The following is a 21954-nucleotide window of genomic DNA, read 5'->3' as shown; positions in this document are numbered from 1 at the left end:
AACAAATTTTAATATAAAAATTCTTGATATAAATATCGCTACTTGCACAGAACTCATTTTAACAAACTCACAGAACTATATCACAGAAACTTGCAATTATTTGTACCTGTTCTAATAATAAAATCTGCCTATCACTGAATTTCAACAAGGTGTACATTCCACGAATATATTGAAAAAATATACTCCATGCATGGAATGAAGCATAACTACATATAACAAGATTACAGGAACATCTAACAATATGGACTGTATGGAATAATATATATACCATCTATCTGACTTGAGCTCTTGCTGCATTTTTACTACCATACTGTTTTTCAATAATTTTATTTGTCACCTCTTTTGGGTGAATATATATTTAACATTATATTGCGAAAACGTTCAAAAATTTTAAAAGCGACAATATGGGAAATCCTATTTCGAGCAGTCGACTTTATTTCCCAGAAGTAACTGGCGAACCTATATTATGAAAGGAATTAACATTGGCACGGAATAAAGTTTCTACTACGCGCAAAAATACGATTGCTTTTATGAATGGGTGGCAAAAATAGTGGTTAAAACTATTAATTTTCTAGACCAAAAAGAGTTAGTTACGATTATGGGCAATCATCGGGATTGACACTTTCTGTAAAAACAAACGCATATCTGCAGATTCCACTGTCTTGTTTTTTTTCACTTCTTTGAACATAGCTCAGCCTGTTAAATAATACAATGTATATATCAGCATTTCCGATTAGCTGGCATTGCCTTTCAGCTGGAACGAATGAAATGCAATTTTTGTAAAACCAGGCTGGAAGCAAGAATTACCATCTTCGTAATATACTTGAGTGTGATAGGGAAAGATTCAAGGCTCTGCGCACGTATTGATGTTCCATATTTAAAAAAATATATAAAGTCAAGTTTTTCTTCCCATGGACGTTAACACGGCTTCAATGGATTTTACATGCTTGTGCGACCGATTTGATTTCTCGTGACAACACATATATAAGTTATTTTTTACTGTTTTTAAAAAGCTGTAAAAAAATGCCTTTTTTTATTTGTAGGTGAATTAATGATCTGCGAGTATGAGTGGTTAATGGTCATAAAGCACATTGACCAATTTCCCTTTCCGCTCCTGTTTTACAATTAATGTAGATTTTATTTTGACCATCTGCCCGCAAGTAATTTAGGTAATCAGAAGCATAAGGGTTGAATATAACAAATGGCAATGTGATCTAATGAACGCAAGTGTTTTCGCATTTTTGTCACAATTCACCGTATCGACTCAAAACTCTTTATGAATCTATCAGTGATCCAGTTACATAGATTGTGAGAATTTGAGTTCATTCATTTTTAAAGGTGTTTTTTCAGTAAATATCGCTAAAGTGTTTCTTAGTAGGTTGAAATAGGTATCATTTTCAATAGTGGGCTTGGGCTGCGGCACCTACATGAAAGATACCGAAATAATAGTTGTTCCGTGCGAGGAGGTATTCCCAAACATTGTTCTGCCCAGCCTGAACCCCGCCTCTCCTTTCCGTTATTTAATCTCTGTAGATGTGGCAGTTGCGCATTGCAGTCATTTTGCTATTTGTCATGACAATAAGCTTTTTTTTGTTCAACAGATTTATATTATAAACGCATGATGTCGTATGAGATATTTTCATACAAATTTAAAAAAAAAAAGTGACAACTTCTCATTTCATCAGATTACTTGAGCAATTACTATGCTCATTGCTAGGGTGAGGTCGGTCGTCGGGACATAGAAAAATGATGGATTCGCTCGCTCCTTTATGTAATCTATGTAAAGAATGGAATTTTGCTCGTGCATTCAACTCAGAATCGAGAGACGTGACTGAGCGAAGTTACAGCAATCACTGATGTGCCTTGAGCGATACTGATACAATTCTAGGTGCCCAAAATGAATTAGTATAGAACCCAACATAAATTTATGCTGCAGGAAGGTGGTTAGGGTCTATGTTGAGTCTTGCAATTACTACAAATGGAAAATCGGTATATGTGCATATTGCAGTCACTCGTGTATATGCTATTCAGTTGTTCCGCAGGACCTTTATTAGGGATATACGTTATGTCTGAGAATAGTTAACCGTTATTAAATGGTTAACAGTATAATTGATTTTGATCTGCCGTACAAGGTATACATACATATGTTAATGCCCAGATCAATGTGAAAATACCTCCAAATAAATATTCAAAACAGTTGCATATTTTTGTGAAAGATCAACTGAGCAGAGCGGCTAGTTACTAGGTAGATACTTTTGGTCTACGGACAAGCTTTATTTCCGAAAATTAAATATTCAGTGTGGAGAAGTCAATTTATGCCGGGCCTTTGACACCAACAGTGGTTAAGCAGTCTATTATACCAGTTTAACAGTTAAAGCGGCTTTTTATGAAATTCTCAGCCCTTTATAGGTATATATATATTCAGCTCTTTTAATTTTGAAATATTCACTCCAAACAGATGCATCACAATCGTATACCCTGTGTTATTTGTTCGTCCAATATTTTTTTATCAATCACAACGAATCTTGAATATCTGAACAAAATGAAATGGCGTGAATACCATTTCCTTATTCAAGGAAAGGTTATAATGTGACAAACGGATAAATGGATCTGTAGCGCCTATATATATCTGAAAATAGGACATGACGTTGGAAATATTTATTATTTTTGAGATTGCAACCCCTCGATACAAAGGATAAATAACATTCAACCGTGTGAATATTATCCACCATTCCTTGCTTTTATATAAAATTTCTCCATTTCAATATGGAACAATATTTACCCTGATTAACGTCAACTTGATACTTTCTTTCAACTTTCTCAATCAATTCGGACTGCATAGTTGGCCCCGAAAAATTTATTATTCTCATAGATGACTTTCCACAGTCAAATTTAATGTCATCCTGCATCAATCCAACCGCAGTCGTATCACGTGTGAAAACTGTTGTAACCTGAATTGCAATATAGTTTTCAATTTAGTTTTAATAAAAGCAAGCGAGCGCTATCAATACTTTCGTTGTTGAAAGCTTCTTAGATGTGATTTGTAAAATCTTTACCTAGCTACAATACCGTCGCATTGTAGTAACGAGTACAGTTTGAACACACCTCATAAATTTAACTATAATCACTTCCAATTCTGAATACTAATAATTCTTGGGTATTTTAACGATTCATGTCGTTATTTCAGCATTATAAAGTGGATTGACACGCACGATATGAAGTCGCAACTTCAAATTTTATTTGGGCGTTTCATTACTAGTAAATATAGGTCTTACCTGATGGGTTTTTACGGCCTTCAGCATGCTTTTGATGTCACATCTCTTTCTGAAGACTAATTTAAACCCTGCAAAAAGTGACGCAAGCATCGTCTCCACGCCTAACTTCTGAATCATTGGTATGTCAAAATAATTACACTGTGAATCGTTTTTGGTTGGTGACCATAATCTGAAAATATTGCGAAAAAATCGTGTTGAAACGCGCGGTTGAAGGGGGAAAGATTACATTTTATCCTTGGACCTCCAGAAGTATGCACACCAAGATGGCGCACAACCTGAACGTAGTATGTGTGTACCGGTTAGGATTCAGGCTGTGCGACATCTTGGTGCGCATACTTCTGGAGCATCTTATCATTTTTGTTATATACTCGACAGGCGCGTTTGTTTTTGCTTTCTTGGAGATAAAAAGTGAAACGCTATTCTATTCACTTACGTTTGTGCAATACACTCAATTCTTCTAGTAATGCTTGTATGTGTTGTAGAATTGTCTTTCAGTGTTTCGTTGTCATCGTTTGCATAGGATATAATTGCTACGTCAAAGTTAGGGTTAATGTCAACTCTCGGAAAATCTGAAGAAATAATAGTAAGACTGAAAAGTTACATTGTAGCAATGTAACATACATTATCAAGTCACTGATTTATCTATGAAGTTTTTCCAACACCAATCATTGAAATGAAACACGAGAAAACTACTCACCACTTGTCGATTGAAAAAAATACGAGGTTGTTATATATTTCTCACTTTCTCCGATGATAATCACTTTCTGCAAATTTAGAATAAGTAGATGTTTGCTTGTAAATATTATAACGCACGAGGTCAAAAACCAGGGAGAATGTGAAACAGAGACGCACTGGAAGGAAGGGACTTGTCTAAAGAGGGCCAAAGGGAAAGTCGCCCCGGCAGAACGTTATAGGGGTGCGTTTGTTGCTTAGTTTGAAAAAAATAATAATAATATAAATATTTCACTCTTACTTGACCTTTAATTTATTATTCTCATTATCAGAAACTCGCCCGACACTCGCTTTGGCACGCCTCTGCCAGAGGTAAACGGATAAGAAATTTATATCGAAGAATAGATCATATCGTATTTATTTAAATATATTTTTCAGATTACGTCGTATTTTTTTTTGATACCTTCACCATTCTGATTTTCTGCACAACCTGATCCACTGTTTCAGAGGCCTCTTCTGTTGAAATGACCATAGTCGGTCCACAATGTTGGAAGTGTTCAAACATTTTTTCTGAAGAACAATAATTTCGATAACATGTTTTACTGATAAAGGTTTATGTATTCTTTTTTTTATCAAACTTTACATGCCTCAAATCCGAATAGACGAAACATTCTGGTTTGGCGATGGGCTTGAATCGAAATCTCAAACCTGCGAGGCCAACATATAGTTTGGTTCAACTCTTCATTCATGCTCACGTTGCAATATACCGAAGCCGAAAATTTTATACAATTGGTATTTTCTGTGAACTGACGATTAAAGAAAACCACATGCCGTTTAGTCGTGAATTCCACTCTGCATGCTTTGTACAACTATTTACTTGAAGCATATTTTCTGTCATAACTCAGAACACATCATGGTATACTATTTAATTACCAATTGATCAGGTAAACGTTTTTCGCGCATGGAATCGTGCCCATATAAAATGATTAAAGAAAGCAATATTTGGACTGATATCCCCACGACTTTTAGATGGTGATACGTGTTATTATGGTTATTTACATTTCAGAATCTGGTTTTCACCATCCCATGTCAACATAGATATAAATTTTCCTAAAATATGACATACCTTTTGTGAATGTCGGGGTGCACAAAGAGACTCTAGCACCACAAGCAATGATTCCCAGCATTACAACTGGAAATTCCAGGCAGTTTGACGAACATAGCGCGACAACGTCTCTTTTTCTCAATCCTTGTTCGTACAAATACCCTGCACAATTTCTGATTTGATTGTAAAATTGACTGTACGTCAAAGAGTTTCCGCCATTAGAGTCGTCTACCTGCCCACATAAAGAATAATGATGCTTGTAAATATTTTATCTATATTACAAATATTCAACAAGAAATTAGCGTGAGAAAAAGCTAAGGCAACTTTATGAACGAGCTACCTACATGTGGCTCTTCCATATTGGCCGTCAAAATCAACATAACATAATTCGGGACAAATGTAGTAAATATGAGACGAGATTATAATTACTCCGAGTCCATGCTTACAAGAAAACGGCTGAGAAGCCATTTCCGCCAAATAAAATAATATGTTAAGAATTACGTTTAGCTATAGCTGATCTCATCTTACCAGTGCAGTTTTATCTCCATATGATCTTATTTTCTCCAATAATATTTCCGTTGAAGATTTGTCCGAATTGTTACCATTCTGTCTTGTATCCCCGGTTAAAATCGTGCCTTGATTAACGTAAGACACAGTTCGGTCCACTTTGCAGTCATAATTTTGCATAACTTGTTGTTGTTATGTTTTATGGGGCTTATACATAACTTAAAACTATGCCAAGTATAAACTGTTGGCAATCCGTTTCTGCCAAATGTAGCAATAGTAAATCATGTGCTTGTGCTATTGCAGGCGTTATCGTGACGTAATTCAATGTTTTATTCATAATATAATTTGACTCACTAAAGATACAGTCTCGGTGTGCTGCTGACAGAGTAGTAGATACTACTTCCTGGAACTGTGAATTCATAGCATACCTAGGCGACATAATACTTCCTCGCTGCCCAATTTCACTTTCGTATTACCAATCTACGAAACCTACATTTCAACCAAAGTCAATATTCTTAACTGTTTATGAACCTTCCTGTTTACTCTATGCTGTATTTGTCTGTGAAGCAAACTAATTACACATCGCAATCCTGTTCATTGATCATTCAATGGATGAATATAGTTACATGATGCCATAGCAAATGTATATTAAAGTATCGAAAAAGGTGTTGTTATCTTTATTTCAGCTCGTGACACGATACCGTCTCGCAGACATGGGCTTTATATCGAATGTACATTTCACAAAAGGTGGTACGCGCAGCGCTGTGTGGTTCCGCTTACTGACATACAATAATGAGATTTGTATTGAGCTATTCGATACGGCGTCACTTCATTCATCAGGGGCTTCCTACATAGCCTTTCAATACAAAGCTATATATATAAGTCTCTAGAGTCTAGACGCATAAGCTCATTTGAACTTGGAAATGGCGGAAGGTCTGTATAAATGTTATAATTAAGCGTTTATTTTCCTATCTATAGAATTGGGATTATTCGTTGATAGCGCTTCAACGAGTAAAGTAACCATTTTTGATAATTAAAGTTAAACTTGCTAAATTTGATTTTCGCGAGCCTCTTTATTTAGCAAGCATTGCTATCAGTCGTTCACCAATCTATGTATTGGTACAAAAAACTGAATGCTGTTAATTCTAAGGACGCTTCTCTATGTTAATCGGTGTTGAATATCGACAAGGATTGAAAATGAAAACATATCATGTCATGAATATAATACTAGGAGTGACATTATGTCGAAAATCATCCCACCGAAGTAAATCACTAAATGACGACTTCACAACACTTCAATTTTCCGTATTAAAGCCCAAGTATGTGCTCTCCGAACTTTGCAAGAAATGCGTATTAAACGTTTAATTTTGGTTTTTTCTAAACAAGATTTATAGTTCTTTCAAATCATGTAAACATAAACAACCGGAAACATAATAGGAATGTAAATATTAACTTCAGGGTCGTTGTCTTTTTCGTGCCATCAGTCTCTGTTGCAAGAGATTTTGCATATTCGCCTTTTCACGTTTCTCTTGTTTTCGTTGTCGCTTTCTCTCACGTTTCTGTTCCGCCTCCATTTCATCAAATTGTGCATCTACATCTTGCATTGCTTGACGCAAACCTTCGAATACAATATTGCAGTAAAGTAATTCATTGGCGGCATAGACAACGCAGGAGGAAATACGATCATAACCAGTGGTGGAATTCAATTTTTTGTCAGCCGGTTCCTTCACAAAAGTTAATTTTTTCAGCCGGTTCTATCACAAACAGAACATTGACAGTAACCAGTAATGCTAACCGGTTTGCTGATCTCATAAAATTCTGTGAGACGATTCTATAGAACCGGTGCGAACCGGCTGAATCCCACCACTGATCATAACTATGTTGCAATACAGAAATCGGCTTCGATTGCGTGTTTGTAACGCGTTTTTTTTTCAAATCAAAGCAGATTCACCGGCACTCACTCGAAAAGTACTGACCCTTTACCGAAGTTACAGGCGGCCAATGAAGTGCAAAAGCTACTACAGGATTATTACCGTACATTAAGCGTTAGAAAGCACCGATTGAAGCGAGACTTGAAACAGCCAAAACAACCGGGAAACAACTATGGGCAATAAATTCCACATAGCAGAAGTTATTGGTGGGAAAAATTTTATCATAATAGTTTTATTTTGTCGGGTGGGTAGACTGGCGGTAAACGGATGAGAGCTAACAGCCAACAAATATGACAAGGACGTATTATTAAATTGTACATATGAAGTATCCGTTCACGGGACAAATATCGACGAGCTTAGAAAAATGATCAAACATTTATTGACACATTTCGAGACGCCATATATTCATTCCAAATCAACCGCAATCGGAGACCAAGATCGAGTCCGCTTTTAAAAATTGATCTAGTTTTAAACGGTGCTATTTATCGGACTTGGCATTGAGACGAGCATAGAGTTGCGTTGTCAGCACAAATAAGTCAATGACAAATAAGATTATTCAGAAACTTATTGATGATATCCTCAACAATGCAGGTCCACGAATTGAACCCTGATGAATTACAAAAGTGATTAAGTATGTTCGGGTTTCGCTTTGGGACTCGCAGACTAGGTAATTTGCAATCTCAATAAATTGTCATTGCATGGTTTTCATTGTAATAAGGGAAAGTGGGTATGAATATGATGATTTCTAGTTAATACCTGTACGTATTTGGTTGATTCGGGGTTCTCGAGTGAAGATATAGTTAGCGCATTTGTGCAATCTCCAGATCTCTCTGAAGTGTTTTATGCCCCTACTTCAAAGTATGCTCTTTACTAGCAGTCACTAATAAGTGTGGGGTTACTATTTATGGGAATACCGGAATCTTGGTTAATGTGGGGTGCATGTGAGTTAAACCCCGACTATCTATCATATCATGCAACACCAACATTGTTAAGACCATGCTAGGCCATAGAGCCCATGTGCTCAATAGCAAGACAAACAATCGAAAAACTCACCTCCGCCGCCTCCCATGATTGTCTGCATCGCTGTAGCTGCCTTCGCTCGTTTTCTGGTTCCAAATGTCACATCGTTAACTTTATCATTGAAAGCTTCTTTCTTGCCAGTGATGCGTAACATCGCATTTCCAATATTTGCTGCTCCCTCTGCGCCACCGATAACTGCTCCGGCCATTCCAAGTCCTTTTCCAACTTTTGCCATTTTCCCCATCTTTCCTCCTTTCATTTTACCCATTCCTCCTCCACCACCCATTTTACCACCACCTCCTCCTCTCATACCCCCACCCATCTTCCTACCGCCTCCTTTCATGCCTCCCCTCATTTTACCACCGCCTTTCATTTTTGGGCCTTTCATTTTTCTCATCTTTGGTTTTTTGAAGCCTTTCATTTTACCCATTCTTCGTTTTTTCATACCTCTCATTTTCCCCATTTTAGGTTTTTTAAACCCCTTCATCTTGCCCATTTTAGGCTTTTTGAATCCTTTCATTTTTCCCATTTTAGGCTTTTTGAAACCTTTCATTTTGCCCATTTTCGGCTTCTTGAAACCCTTCATTTTTCCCATTTTAGGCTTCTTAAATCCTTTCATTTTGCCCATTTTAGGCTTTTTCATTTTGCCGAGTTTGGGTTTTTTCATTTTAGGTTTCTTCATTTTGCCAAGTTTGGGTTTCTTCATTTTGGGTTTTTTCATTTTCCCCAATTTCGGTTTTTTACCCTTTCCAAGTTTTGGCTTCTTGCCTTTTCCTAATTTAGGTTTTTTCATTTTACCCGCTTTCCCTTTTGGCTTGGCAGATTTTGGAGCTTTTTTGGGTTTTGCCTTCGGAGTTTTGCCCTTGTCTTTTTTCGTTGGTTTGGCTTTTTTGGATGGTTTGTCCTTTATTTTGTCTGATTTCCCATCCTTTGTCTTCTTCCCACTTTTATCTGAAAAATGAATTTTTATCTTCAATACTTAAAAACTTTAAATATCATATCAGAAATAAACTTGGCGGCAGGCTGAATCTTGCCTAAAATATAGAGAGTATTCAGCTATCTTGAATCCATTTCTCGTATATTTACATGAAGATGAATTCAAGAGCAAAACTTTACAAAAAAAATTTGTTAGTGTGCAATGACACTTATGTAGCATATAGGTCTTCGTGATTCACGTTAAAGGATCCACTAGCCTAAAATCATTAACGAAAATAGATAAATAGTCTTGTGTGAATTCAAGTTATTTCATCATCTATTTACCTGTCTTTTGTTTCTTCTCGGGCTTGTCTTTTTTCGGTTTGTCTTTCTTATTTTTCTTCTTGTCAGTTTTTTGTTTATTTTTGTCTTTCGTTTTAGTCTTGTCCTTATCTTTCTTGTCCTTGGTCTTCTCAGCCTTGTCCTTCCCCTTTCCTTTTTTGTCTTTCTCCTTACTTTCTTTTTTATTTTTATCATTCCCCTTTTTATCTTTTTCTTTTTTATCCTTTCCCTTGGTATCCTTTTCTTTTTTATTCTTTTCCTTTTTATCCTTCTTACTCTTTTTATCTTTTTCTTTCTTTTCCTTTTTCTTATCCTTCTTCTTATCTTTTTCTTTTTTTTCTTTATCCTTCTTTTTGTCTTTTTTCTATTAAAACATCCAAGTCTTAACTAACAAAAAAACGAGCACTGAATTACGCTATAGTATTAAAAACGAAAGCTCGAGTTATTTGAAAAGCATACTTTTTTATTTTCTTCTCCTCCCATATCATCTCCTCCGTCATCATCGTCGCCACCTCCGTCATCATCATCGTCACCTCCAAAGTCATCAAAGCCACCAAATCCACCATCACTATCCTATTACAGACGAATAATACAATTCTCCCTACTTTGGACTTTTCTGAACTTTTAGGATATTCCGTATGAAAATATTCATAACATCATTTGAGTGTTAATCAATATTGTATACATGGCCAACTTATCCCCCTGTTAACCAATCCAGCAGTATATTGTTAGTCGTGATGTCAGACCTTCCAAATTGAGTTCGTACTCGACTTTGAATTGACTCAACAAGTCTTTTTATTTTAAGACTTGATTTTATATGTTATCAGTTTTGTAGAACAAATCAATCTCCAGAAATAGAACAATCTTAAATAACTGGAATCGAAAGTTATGCGGTCAGGTACAAAATATAACAAATAATAGCATGCCTTGTTTTTATACTAAAGGCTAGAATTTATCTAAACTAAAATACGAACCTCATTATCTTGATTTCTTCTATTTGCAACTGCGCCAAACAAGTTTCCCAATAGGCCTCCACTTCCTCCCGATCCTGAATATGATCGACTTTCTCGATGTCTGTGATCATCTGCATAATGATGCCTTTTACTATGCCTTTGTGAATAATAGTAAAAATTATATTAAAATGTATATATTATGGCGCTAAAAAGTTTGAAAAACTTATTCACAGTCATTGGCGTATTAGCATGTTAAGTGCTCAATACATGGTGAATTCATCCCGAAAGTTGGAGCATTTATGAACAAAGTAAATTATTCTGCCCCTAACGTTTATTGTTATATTATTGAACACTACCCAGTTCTCACATAAATACAAATAAAATTGGTTGTATTCCACGGAGATGTTTCTATAATAATCATATTTCTATAAAAAAAATTGGAAAGGCTTCCGCACGAGATCAAACTCCAGTCGATCATCAAAAGATTTTTTCAATAGTCTCATAATTTCGTGTCACTGTTTCTACCAAATTACCTGTGCCTGTGAGATCTGGTTGAATAACTATCTGAATAAACAGAATTTTCATCCTTTGTCTGTCTTTTCTCATGTTGTAACTTGGTTTGAGTAGTATGTCGCTTTTCCTTCTTTGCTTTCCGAACTGTCAATAAATAAGATACTACATCCAAAAACCTAACAAATACTTGCATTCCTTTAGGTGACTAAAAAAGTTCAACATGACAACAAACTAAATATAATTGGTGCTTATTACTATCCGCGCGCCAACTTGTCCACAACTGCGGCACTCTTGAGATCGAATTGAAATGCCACATCGTACAGAATAAGCTGAATTTGATTTACCCAACAGATTACTGAAACTGTGCATTTGCCGTAATACATAGTACTTCATTTACTTATCTACCTTTTCTTTCTTCAACTTCTTCGTATGATGTTGTATGTCCAGACGACGACTGTGGAGTAAAGCACAAAAAAGTTTTTAGTACTATTTCCGTCATATTTCGGTTAAAAATATCTGATGATTAATCATTTACCAATTTTTCAGTCATGTCCCCTGGTTGGTTTTTCTTTGGCATCAACAAAAACATCGATGAATGATCTGGCGGCATATTGTCAATGTCTGCTTTCTTGTTACCTTTCTTTTTCTTAGCAGTTTTCTTTTTAGGTTTTGGCTGACTATCAACAGCTTCGCTACCAAAAGGCAGAATAATATTCCGGTAAATAAATGATGCACCCACCTACCTTAGTGGTTCAAAGTTCGCTGAAGAACAACTTATATAGATTCGTGCACAGCATAAGTTGGGAATAATTTAAAAATAAGATAGAAAAGCTCACTTGGAATAAGCCTTGCTTGAACCTAATTCAGATCCCAACCGATGCGCATCTCTGGCAGCCTTTTTCCTATTTGCAGGTCTAGGAAACTCATATGCATAATGAAAATCAGGCGTATCATCTGGAAAGACAAAGTTTTGCCAGTGTAATTGAAGAAAGTATCACAAGTGTACATTACGACAGAAGTAGAAGTTCAATAGCCGTATATTTGATCTAGTATTTATAATGTATTATCGAAAAATTCTCGCAAAATAAATACTGCCTGTTGTCGTATGTTACATGTTGGAGGATAGATTTAATTTGGTATAATTAAAATTGTCAAACAAAGAATAGTTGCAAATGCCCATTTCGATTCCGTATAACATCACGAGAACTTTTGTATCATCTCGTCGTGAAAACTTACCATCCGAGTCGCCAACGTGTAATATCTCGTGAAATTTCATGATTAATTTTTCGTCACCAAAATATGGATTCTCTACCGATCCATCATTCAATGCACGATCCTCCATCAAGCACGCAAATATTGTTCTGTAACAGAGGGTATTCCAAAGGGGAAAATTAACTTTGAAAATCTTTTGAATATATATATCAATAAAAAGCATAAAAGTTTTTCACATAGAACTTACCCGACGGCTGCATTGAATAAAGAGAGAAATATATGGGCAACAACAAATGATATTGCAGCACTCATTGCGAGCGGATATCCGTAAATAAAAACTCCTTCTTTATTTCTCAGGAATAAAAAACCAAACGGTAAAACAACGATTACAACAGACAACTTCCCAAGAAATAAGGAGAAACTTGAAATAGCACCAAGACCTTTGAGTCTCTGAAGAAAAAAAAACGCACTGGGTAAAAACAAGAATACAATTCACAGACGTGAACAAATAGAGTATGTTATTCACGGTTCTTTTTCAGACCGATTTTTACTATTGTCGTGAACTTAATATGTGTATAAAATGATACTCAAATTTGGAAGTTACAAATTACAATCTACAGTATAGCATACCAATATATTCTCGTTAAGATCTGACAATGATAACATACATTGTCGTCAGATGAGGTTAAATAGCGTCATCAGATGTACATTAACTAGTCTCGTGATAATGACATGATTTTGTATTTTCTGTCTATATAAACGTACCGGGTCTTTCACTAGCATATCCCGGACGTCAAATCCAGCTTGTATAAAAGACGATCCTTTCAATGCAACAATACTGAAATTTATATCACTTATGTAAATCAACAAGTTGTTCAGGACATAAAAGCAAGGAGAAAATAATTGAGCGACGAAACGTATATATTTGACAGGAATCTCCAAACTTTGTGGTGGCTTTGGCTGTGTCTAAAATGAACAACCCAAAGGGTGAAAGTAATTTAAACAATCAATTGTTTCCTAATTTATCAGCTCAAATACCTGACTTGCAGAGGAGTACTTTGAGTATTTCGTGTTGGCGGAATTTTTGGAATATTTGCTATTTACTTCAGCTTCTCCACGGTCAGAATAATATGGCTCCTCCTCTGGTCCTTTGGAAGCCGCCGGAACGTTATCACCTGAAATGCTTTTCTTCGAAGTTTGGTCTTTGCCCTTTTCGTAATCATATTGGACGCTATATGGTTTCCCATAATAATCAGAATAAGGTTGTGAATCATCGATGGGTTGTGGCTCATCCCCGCCACTCAGTAATGCCCGATTTAACCGTGACTGAAGAAAACTGAAAAAGAGTGGTATATACATATGATGATAGATATGTATGTATATATATTTATTGTGTATTAAAATTCCTTTTTCTTTATTAGATGCTTAATTAGATTATTGTCTGAAGAAATCATACACCTATACTTGCTATTTCGTGGAAAGATATATATTCAGGGACTAAAACGTCTATTCTGGGTATTATATTTGTTCACGACAGGGGTCGGCAATCTTTTGTCGCTCGCGGGCAAAAATAAGGATTGTAAGTCAGTGGCGGGCCGCACATATTTTCAGAAAGTTGAAAACCGAACGAATGATACTTTTTATATTAAAGAACAAGCAGTGATACATCTCTCGAATAGAATATACATTTATTTCCTCATTGCATTGCATCTCATTTGAATATTTGCGGCGTCATTAAACTTAGTATAAACTTTTCTGCGTTTTCTTGCCATTTGTCTAATTATAATTAAATGCTCATCAAACGAGTAATTGTGAATTTTATACTTGTTAAATTATAACATAATTTAGTCCACACGTGTCGCTCAATAAATTCTGTTACTTAATGAATATTATCGTCAAACCAGGTATTTTGTTACTATAATTAAGCGAAGCGTCGCGGGCCGGGATATATCACTCCGCGGGCCGGACCCAGCCCACGGGCCGTAGGTTGCCGACCTCTGGTTTACGACATGCCTGATAATAATATGCTAATATCTGAATATCAAATTACGAGAGAGTTAACCTGAACGGAGCTCTCATCCATCCCAGGAATCCGACTAATAAACCACCAGCGGCGGCAGATCCCAAGTGACATCGCAGCAATCGAGAACTTCCTATTCTTAATGGCCTGTCCAGGTCTTCTTTGTCTTTTATAAAATACCAGCTTGCTATAGCAGAACACGCAATCAGCGTTTGACATGCCATAATGAAGTTGAAAAGCCAGGCAAATGCTAAAAACTCAAAAAGAAGTACCCAGTTTGTGTACACAAGATCTTCCTCTATCACAGCGCGTGGGAATTTGTAGATGGTATCTTCAACAATACTTATATCGTCTTTGAACACAGCAGTCAGTAAATTTACCGTGTAGAGAAATAGACCTGCTGCAAAACTGACTGAACATAGAGTTACAACAGGTAGGATGTAGATCCATCGAACTTTTATCATGGCTCGAATCGCTATACTAAAAAGAGCAGCCGCTGCATCCATGTTGCGCTTGCCGACAAGACAACAGATAAAAGTGAGAAATAGTGTGAAAAAAGTCACATAAATTGAAGCGTCACGGAAAACAATAGAATACCCTGCTTGTGGAACAGAGTTTCGGGAAATAGTTTGTTTTGGACTTTGAAGGTGGTGAGGTTTCCATTGGTTCCCCGTCAAATTTCCAGGTGCAAAATCACTGTTCATTATGTCGCTTTCTCCTGCGGAATAGAGTACCGTTGCGGAGTCGTTAGCGCTAATACCGGAATACATATACCACATACAAATAGAAGATATTAAACCCACGAATGTAAATGAAGAAAAGCTAAACCAACATATAGTATCTGAGGCGCTTTGTATGACACAGATAAAAATCATGGTACATCCAGCAGCAATCAGTGTCATCCAGGTTAGTTCTGCGGCACAAGTGCCACAATCGGCGATGACGTTATGAACCCAATGCGTAGAATAAAGGCTGAGCATCTTGTTCTGTTTTTCAACTGATATGGATTCAGAAACGACGTCCGGTACGCACCGAGAGTTACGTTCTGAGAAGGAGAGTGTTCTCATTCTCACCGTATTCAATTCTCTTTCTGCAGATCTACAAAGCAAATCATTTATTACGTTTGGATATATAGATTTTATTCCAAGATATTCCCAGCAATCAAATGTTCTTGTAATAAGAGGACAATGCTCAACACATATTGATGTAGTAAACGGTATTTCAGACATCGCAACGGCGTCACCAGAGGTTAAAACAGACGAACGACTGAGAAAATCGAAAATAAGCAATTTGTCAAATTTAGTCATATCTCTTCCTGAAAATACAGATCCCGTAATGGGCAGATTTTCGTATCCACATATATTTCCCCACGAGTCAATTCCCTGAAAATAAACTTCAGGTTTTCCGTAGGCTATAGCTCGGTTCATTCCAGCCATCATACCTAATAAAACTGTTATGAATAAAACAAGTGAAGGCATGTCCGTTACTGTTCGATTTTCTGCTTCTGGAAGATCGAAGTCCTTAAAATCTGGGTCCTCTTCGGAGTTGAAAAACGTCAAGCAGTTCATAAAAAAGCCTTGCCATCCTTGCCCACAGGTCACTATTTTTGTCACAACGGCAAAAGCCTTTTTAGCCCATTCTACGATACCAGCAATGCAAAGACAAACTACACCAATGCACTGCAAAATACAAGACACAGCCTCTGCTACAGCGACAGCCATTTTTGGTTGATCTTACTCAAGTGGAACGTAGCGTTTCAACTGGCTGTCACTGAGCTCTCCCGGAAGCGGCATAAAATCTTTCTTACGTAGTCATATTTTTTCAAAATGTTTTATGATTCAGGGTATATTAAAAGTATCAAATAAGGTAAATAAATTATAGTGACGTCATAATTGCTCGAAAATAGATATAATATTTTGAGTTCCATGTTTAAACAAACTTGTGGCGCATATGAGACAACAGTTGGTAAATTAAGTAACCATACAAACAAACACGTAACTTATTTGAATGGTATTTTTGCTTCAAATTAAATATAATTGTTGGACACGTTTAGTGGCCATAACGATCGTTTCAATATTATGTTGTTGTTGTTGTTCTTGTTCTTTGACACGTTTTTAAAAAATCGCTTTTCTCTTCGAATACTGGACCAATTGCTTTGAAATTTTCAGTGGTTAAAGATTAATTTCTTCGCTAGAAGGCTATTACTTTTATTTATTTCAAAATTTTGTGTGAATTCTATGAAATTTGATATTTCGTCTAAAATTTTGCTGTATTATTTTTTATCCATGGGAACACGGATTTTAGTCAGTGTCATGACTGGCTGTACGTTTTGATTCTGCAAAATTCTTGCTACTGGAAATTCAGAACTTTTTTGAGGGTACCGGTAGCGTCAAAGGTACCGGTAAAGACTGATTCGCTCTGGTCTAATGTGTCCATATATTTGTGCGTAGCTCTCTTGTTTTTGTTATATCATTGAATATGATATTTCCAAGTAGGCTAATACTTGCAGAACAAATAAAAATAGTACTGGAATTTGTTTAGACATTTCTCGGGAGACGTCGGTTGGAGAATGTCTAACAAGTTGTCGCTTCAGAATCTCTTTATCCGGCCGTCGGTTACGTGAATGAACCAACTTGTGGCGCTGGATAGCCCTGGTTTCCACATAAATGTTTTAAATGAAACATGATACGCCTCGTGTGTATACGTAGCTTCTTTTTGTTATATTATTCTCACGTGAAATCACCTAATTGATAGCAAAACAATAGGTATTGTGAGACCGAACAACTCTATTTATACATTCAAGACAAATAGGGATTTCTGTTTAGTGGTGACTTGAGTAAAATTAGTCGAAAATGAGCAGGCAGAAATATCATACATACAAAACTGAGATCATATCAAATCATACTAATATTCGGAACTCCATTATTGCATCATAAAGTTCCATTTTCTATGTGAGAAACTTCATGTCTCCAAAAGTGTGGAGCGAGGCATGTCGAAGCAAAATAATAGTGACTTCACGTTGAAATCTTAATAAGCATTGATATTGTGGCTCGGATATAAAATATAATAAAAGATACGACGTTTTTGACATATGTATCTCGAATTTGTCCCATACTCATGGATACAAGTACCGGTAAATATTTTTCAATTCTTAGTAAAATGAAATATTGAATAAATATATTGTTGTTGGACGGGGTTTATGGTTATGGGAGACAATATTTATGCAAACGTTGATGCTGGTATGGTTACGACTGGATTTTCATCCATCGGACAAGGTAGACAAGAACCTTACGTTGCCGGACATGTTTATGAAAACACGTTATCTGCGGGTAAATATTAACTATTCAATTGTATATATATATATTGATGTATTTCTAGGAATAAAGCAATTCTTTTTGTATTTTTTTATACTAATCAGGTAAACCATATGAAAATGCACGATGTCAAGATCCACGAAAAAAGAAAAGACATTGGAGATCTTTGGCTCTAACAATTGTCATTGTATTGTTGGTGGCATCCACTATTTGTTCTCTTGTGCTGTCAGCCTGGGTAAGATATTGAATCAGAACTATGTGATATTAAAGTACATATTTTAGTCGCAGTTTTGATTTTTCGAGTACTAATTTTCTCGTGTGTAATGCTTAAATAGACTTGTTTGTTGTATCCATGAACATCTACTTCGCGGGATTAGTTTCGCCATGAAATGCGTGAAAATGTTTAAGCATTTTTATCGCGTTTTGCATATATCAAAGAAAAATTCTTTTGTTATTTTCAGGCTGTCGGAAGTTTGAAGAAAGAAATCATAAGTATGAACCGATTATGATTAATTATCATATTTATAACTTATCTTATAACTATTTCGATGCCCATTCGAAAAAAATGTTTTGGCGTTACCTTGTCACTTGGCCAATCAGACCAGTAAAACATAACCTGACATAGTTGGCATTTCAAATATGTTCATAAAATAGATGGTCAAAACCTGGTGAACAATGATTTGCAGGTATCATGATAATTCAGGTTCTGTTGAGGATTACATAAATACAATACAGTACGTATAAAGACAATGTTTCTGCAGTGTAAAGTGGCGTCTTTAGGAATCAAATCCAGAGTTATCAATTTTCCTGGGATTTACAACAATTTAGACAAATACACGGACGGACACGCAAAAATATTGTGATTAAAATGGAAAAATACGTAGTACTAGAATCAAAATACAAAGTATTAAACTATACAGAAGTTCGTTAATCTTTAAATTTGTAGCATGGCGTTGATTTGAATGTGAGCGCCGTCACGTGCGAAGAAAGTTTTATGTTGCCGAAAAACTGAATGAGTAATTCACATGTTTCAGATATCACCAATCTCAACTACAATGTTACAAATATGACACTGAATGAAACAGAAAACGGCCATGTTTCAGATATCACCAATCTCAACTACAATGTTACAAATATGACACTGAATGAAACAGAAAACGGCCAAGAACTGGACGCCCTAACAAATCAACTTCATTCTTTACGATCTCAAATTTTGGATTTGCAAAACGGTTTCACGCGAGTAAGACTTCAAAGTGGTTGGTCAAATGAAGGCCGTGTAGAAATTCTTCACAACGGCACATGGGGAACAATTTGTGACGAAGGTTGGGATAATACTGACGCCGGTGTAGTATGTCGCATGCTTGGATACGATCGTGCCTACGCGTACTGCTGTGCAATACACGGCGAAGGAAGTGGACCCATATGGCTTTCCGGGATAGGTTGTGATGGAACCGAGAATAACATTGCGTCTTGTAAAAATCTTGGCTGGGGTAATCATTCCTCATGCACCCATAATAATGACGCATCTGTATACTGTATTTGAACTGAACCAACTCGAGATTCGTGGTTGATTAATATCTTGGAGTTAATTTCTAACAGATACAACGTGGATGGGGAAAACTTTCCTAAATAATACTGATTATTCAACCAGCCGTTATTAGGCAATGACACCGAAACCTGATTCAATTCTCTAGGATTTCGGATCGTTTGTAACAGCGGCATAACCTACTTCCAAGTCCCAATGGCTGACACTATTGGTGTAACCGTAAATATATACTAAGACGTTTAACCGTAAATATGGTTTAACAAAACTTTGGCGTCAAGAGAATATAAATCGATATATATATATACACTTGGCTATTTTTACATGCTTGGAATCAAATATCTACAAAATCATTTAATGGAATGTGTCAATTTTATATGCTGATGTAAATAAGCGGTTTTCAACTTTTTTTGCTGGAACGAAACATCAGTGATTCCAGAGGATTGAGGAACCACTGTGCAATAGTTGATTGCGTTTTTTCTTTGTAGCCTATTGTATAAATTATATAAACGCAAACAAAGAGGCCACAAATGAACTTTGGAATGCAGCAAGTATAATATTTGTGACAAATCGAGATAATTTTATCTGTGATATTGGGTGTCAACAAATTAGTTATAATCAATATCGCAGACCGGTAATCAGTCTTCATATGACGATATTGCTTCGGAATTGCTCGATTTTGCTTCGGAATTAAATTACACTTGGACTCGGAGTCGCGAGAGTGAGTCAACCCAAATCTAACAGCTATTGGTTATGTAATAATTCAACTAGCCCTTCCCTGTATTTTACAGCATTGATCGAAATTGCTTTAAGAAAGTCAACAACACAGCTAGTCATTGAATATCACGGCTCGTACATTGGCTGACCTTATTCGGTGAAATCATATCTCCGTTTCAAATAAACCAAGGGTACATGCGGCTATGGAAGATAAAAATCTGCAGACGTGCTGGTGTTTGTTTTAGCCGCAATATTAGCATACAAACGTAAAGAGTGGAGAAAAGTTTTTTACGTTGGAATGGGTGCTGGGAATATCAGGGAAAACACGTTAGCCGGGGAACATTAACCGGTTAACCGCAGTTTGACGTAGAAATTTTTAGCTTATTACGTCACAATGGTTACAAACTAAGTTCGAGTGATCTTATCCTGGTATCTACCAAAAATATTGACGAATCTAGACCGTTTCGTGATCCCTGTGGTGCAAGAGATATGCAGCGTGCTTCGGACATACGGCAGTATTTTAGTGAAACAGTTTCCGTTATTCAATGTTATTTATGTGACAAATTTTAGTGCTCAATGTGCAAATTCTTCTTTGAGATATCATAAGGATAAACAGCAGCAACTGCGCACATATAATAGACGATTTTGCAAGAAAACTGTATATTTTTACCGAGGAATATGTCTTATTCGAAAACTGATTATCAATTCATCATTGTCAAATTTTCATAATCAGCAATCTTGGTACTTCAATTGTATTGGGTGTTACAAATACAGTTAGTGATATTCTTTTAAATTAAACGCTACGGGAGATTAATTTGCGATTACGTAATCATTTCTGAAGAAATTGTACATTATAAAGATGATTTGTACCTGAGATGTCAGTTAACGGTTAAAATAAATCGTAACCGTTAACCATCTAAACTCATTTAACCGGTTAACCATTCCCAGCCCTAGACTGATGGGTTTCTTCAATATCGTAATGCGACCAGCCAAAAGTTTCTGCATTCGTGAACTGAACATTATTTTCTAGCTTAGCGGTGAAATGTTCGTTTTCTCAACTGCATTCTCTCGGAATTTCCCATATTTACCTCGGGGTCGTTGTCGCTGAAATATGTTAATTAGGAAGTATTTAGTTTTAAATCACATGCCTTGAAGGTGCACTGTTGCGAAAATACATTAACTCAAAAGCCCGTTCTCATCGGACTACCTTACAGCCAATGTAGATAGCAGTTTGCCAAGTAATCAAATCATCTCATAAGCCCTACTTGCCTACAGAGATAATACGAAATTTTAACCAACTTAAACAATAAAATCAGTCAGCCATTTTATGGGGGTCAAAGTGTACAATACAGTACCACGGTACGTTACCATGACCACGCTGTGACGCGCAATGTTGGAGATGAATGGAAATGAGGCATGTAAATCGAGGTTTGGCGTTTTGTTCTTTGATCTGTTGATACAGTAACATAGTGTGTATATCCCTAAACATTTTTATTTAATAATAGGGTTGGGCTAAATTTCAACTGTGGTAAACACAAAACAAGTAGGTTGGAATGGTTTAAAATTGACATTACAGAACTACTGCACAAACAGAAGTTGCTGAATTACAGAATTAGGTGAGATATTCGTAAATTGCGGTGACTTAGTCCGTCAAGGATGATCAAATGTCAATATTTGTTATATACTTAATTTAGCGGTCATTTGAAGTAAGTTTTTTTCGATTTCTGATATCCGAATATATTGATAAGATATTTTACATAACACTCTCATGTCTCGGGGCATTTTTGCAAGTTTTCAGCAATATTCTGACTAATAGAAACCTGCATCTTTGAATGTTTCATAAAAGGTAGCATAAAACGATCTTATTATCATTTTTAAGCTCGACCTTGTTTACCTTTGGACATCACAAATATTT

At 36.1% G+C, this 21954-nt stretch overlaps 3 protein-coding genes across 3 annotated transcripts; 1 reads left to right on the top strand and 2 right to left on the bottom strand.

The window, feature by feature from the left end:
• Nucleotides 1-1574: 1574 nt before the first annotated feature.
• Nucleotides 1575-6283, bottom strand: LOC120346763 (uncharacterized). Its single transcript, XM_039416583.2, has 8 exons — nucleotides 5581-6283; nucleotides 5074-5284; nucleotides 4411-4517; nucleotides 3973-4039; nucleotides 3709-3844; nucleotides 3276-3444; nucleotides 2783-2951; nucleotides 1575-2533 (listed from the first exon to the last, which is right to left on the bottom strand). Exons 1-8 carry the CDS (start codon nucleotides 5737-5739, stop codon nucleotides 2514-2516), a joined length of 1038 nt encoding a protein of 345 aa, XP_039272517.2. The 5' UTR covers nucleotides 5740-6283; the 3' UTR covers nucleotides 1575-2513.
• A 629-nt stretch (nucleotides 6284-6912) lies between these two features.
• LOC120341114 (uncharacterized) lies at nucleotides 6913-16291 on the bottom strand. Its single transcript, XM_078110296.1, has 14 exons — nucleotides 14508-16291; nucleotides 13484-13781; nucleotides 13211-13411; nucleotides 12693-12895; nucleotides 12470-12594; nucleotides 12070-12187; nucleotides 11769-11925; nucleotides 11639-11687; nucleotides 11254-11377; nucleotides 10742-10877; nucleotides 10227-10340; nucleotides 9771-10131; nucleotides 8544-9461; nucleotides 6913-7177 (listed from the first exon to the last, which is right to left on the bottom strand). Exons 1-14 carry the CDS (start codon nucleotides 16184-16186, stop codon nucleotides 7014-7016), a joined length of 4647 nt encoding a protein of 1548 aa, XP_077966422.1. The 5' UTR covers nucleotides 16187-16291; the 3' UTR covers nucleotides 6913-7013.
• Nucleotides 16292-17521: 1230 nt separating this feature from the next.
• Nucleotides 17522-19890, top strand: LOC120329374 (uncharacterized). Its single transcript, XM_039395985.2, has 4 exons — nucleotides 17522-17794; nucleotides 17884-18014; nucleotides 18241-18271; nucleotides 18814-19890. The coding sequence occupies exons 1-4, from the start codon at nucleotides 17665-17667 to the stop codon at nucleotides 19320-19322; spliced, it is 801 nt and encodes a 266-aa protein (XP_039251919.2). The 5' UTR covers nucleotides 17522-17664; the 3' UTR covers nucleotides 19323-19890.
• The last annotated feature ends 2064 nt before the right edge of the window (nucleotides 19891-21954 follow it).

Source organism: Styela clava, chromosome 1 (genome assembly GCF_964204865.1).
Source record: "Styela clava chromosome 1, kaStyClav1.hap1.2, whole genome shotgun sequence".
Taxonomy (NCBI): domain Eukaryota; kingdom Metazoa; phylum Chordata; class Ascidiacea; order Stolidobranchia; family Styelidae; genus Styela; species Styela clava.
The sequence above is the reverse complement of the archived record's forward strand: the minus strand, read 5'-3'. Positions and strand labels throughout refer to the sequence as shown.

Coding starts and splice junctions, on each gene's coding strand:
- LOC120346763 (XM_039416583.2), bottom strand. CDS start 5,739: ATGCAAAATTATGACTGCAAAGTGGACCGAACTGTGTCTTACGTTAAT. Junction 4,518..5,073: donor CACCCCGACATTCACAAAAG/GTATGTCATATT, acceptor ATTGTTCTTCAG/AAAAAATGTTTGAACACTTC. Junction 3,445..3,708: donor ATTGAGTGTATTGCACAAAC/GTAAGTGAATAG, acceptor CAATATTTTCAG/ATTATGGTCACCAACCAAAA.
- LOC120341114 (XM_078110296.1), bottom strand. CDS start 16,186: ATGGCTGTCGCTGTAGCAGAGGCTGTGTCTTGTATTTTGCAGTGCATT. Junction 13,412..13,483: donor AGTACTCCTCTGCAAGTCAG/GTATTTGAGCTG, acceptor TGTTCATTTTAG/ACACAGCCAAAGCCACCACA. Junction 10,878..11,253: donor ACCAGATCTCACAGGCACAG/GTAATTTGGTAG, acceptor TTATTCACAAAG/GCATAGTAAAAGGCATCATT.
- LOC120329374 (XM_039395985.2), top strand. CDS start 17,665: ATGGTTATGGGAGACAATATTTATGCAAACGTTGATGCTGGTATGGTT. Junction 18,015..18,240: donor CTCTTGTGCTGTCAGCCTGG/GTAAGATATTGA, acceptor TGTTATTTTCAG/GCTGTCGGAAGTTTGAAGAA. Junction 18,272..18,813: donor TTTGAAGAAAGAAATCATAA/GTATGAACCGAT, acceptor CACATGTTTCAG/ATATCACCAATCTCAACTAC.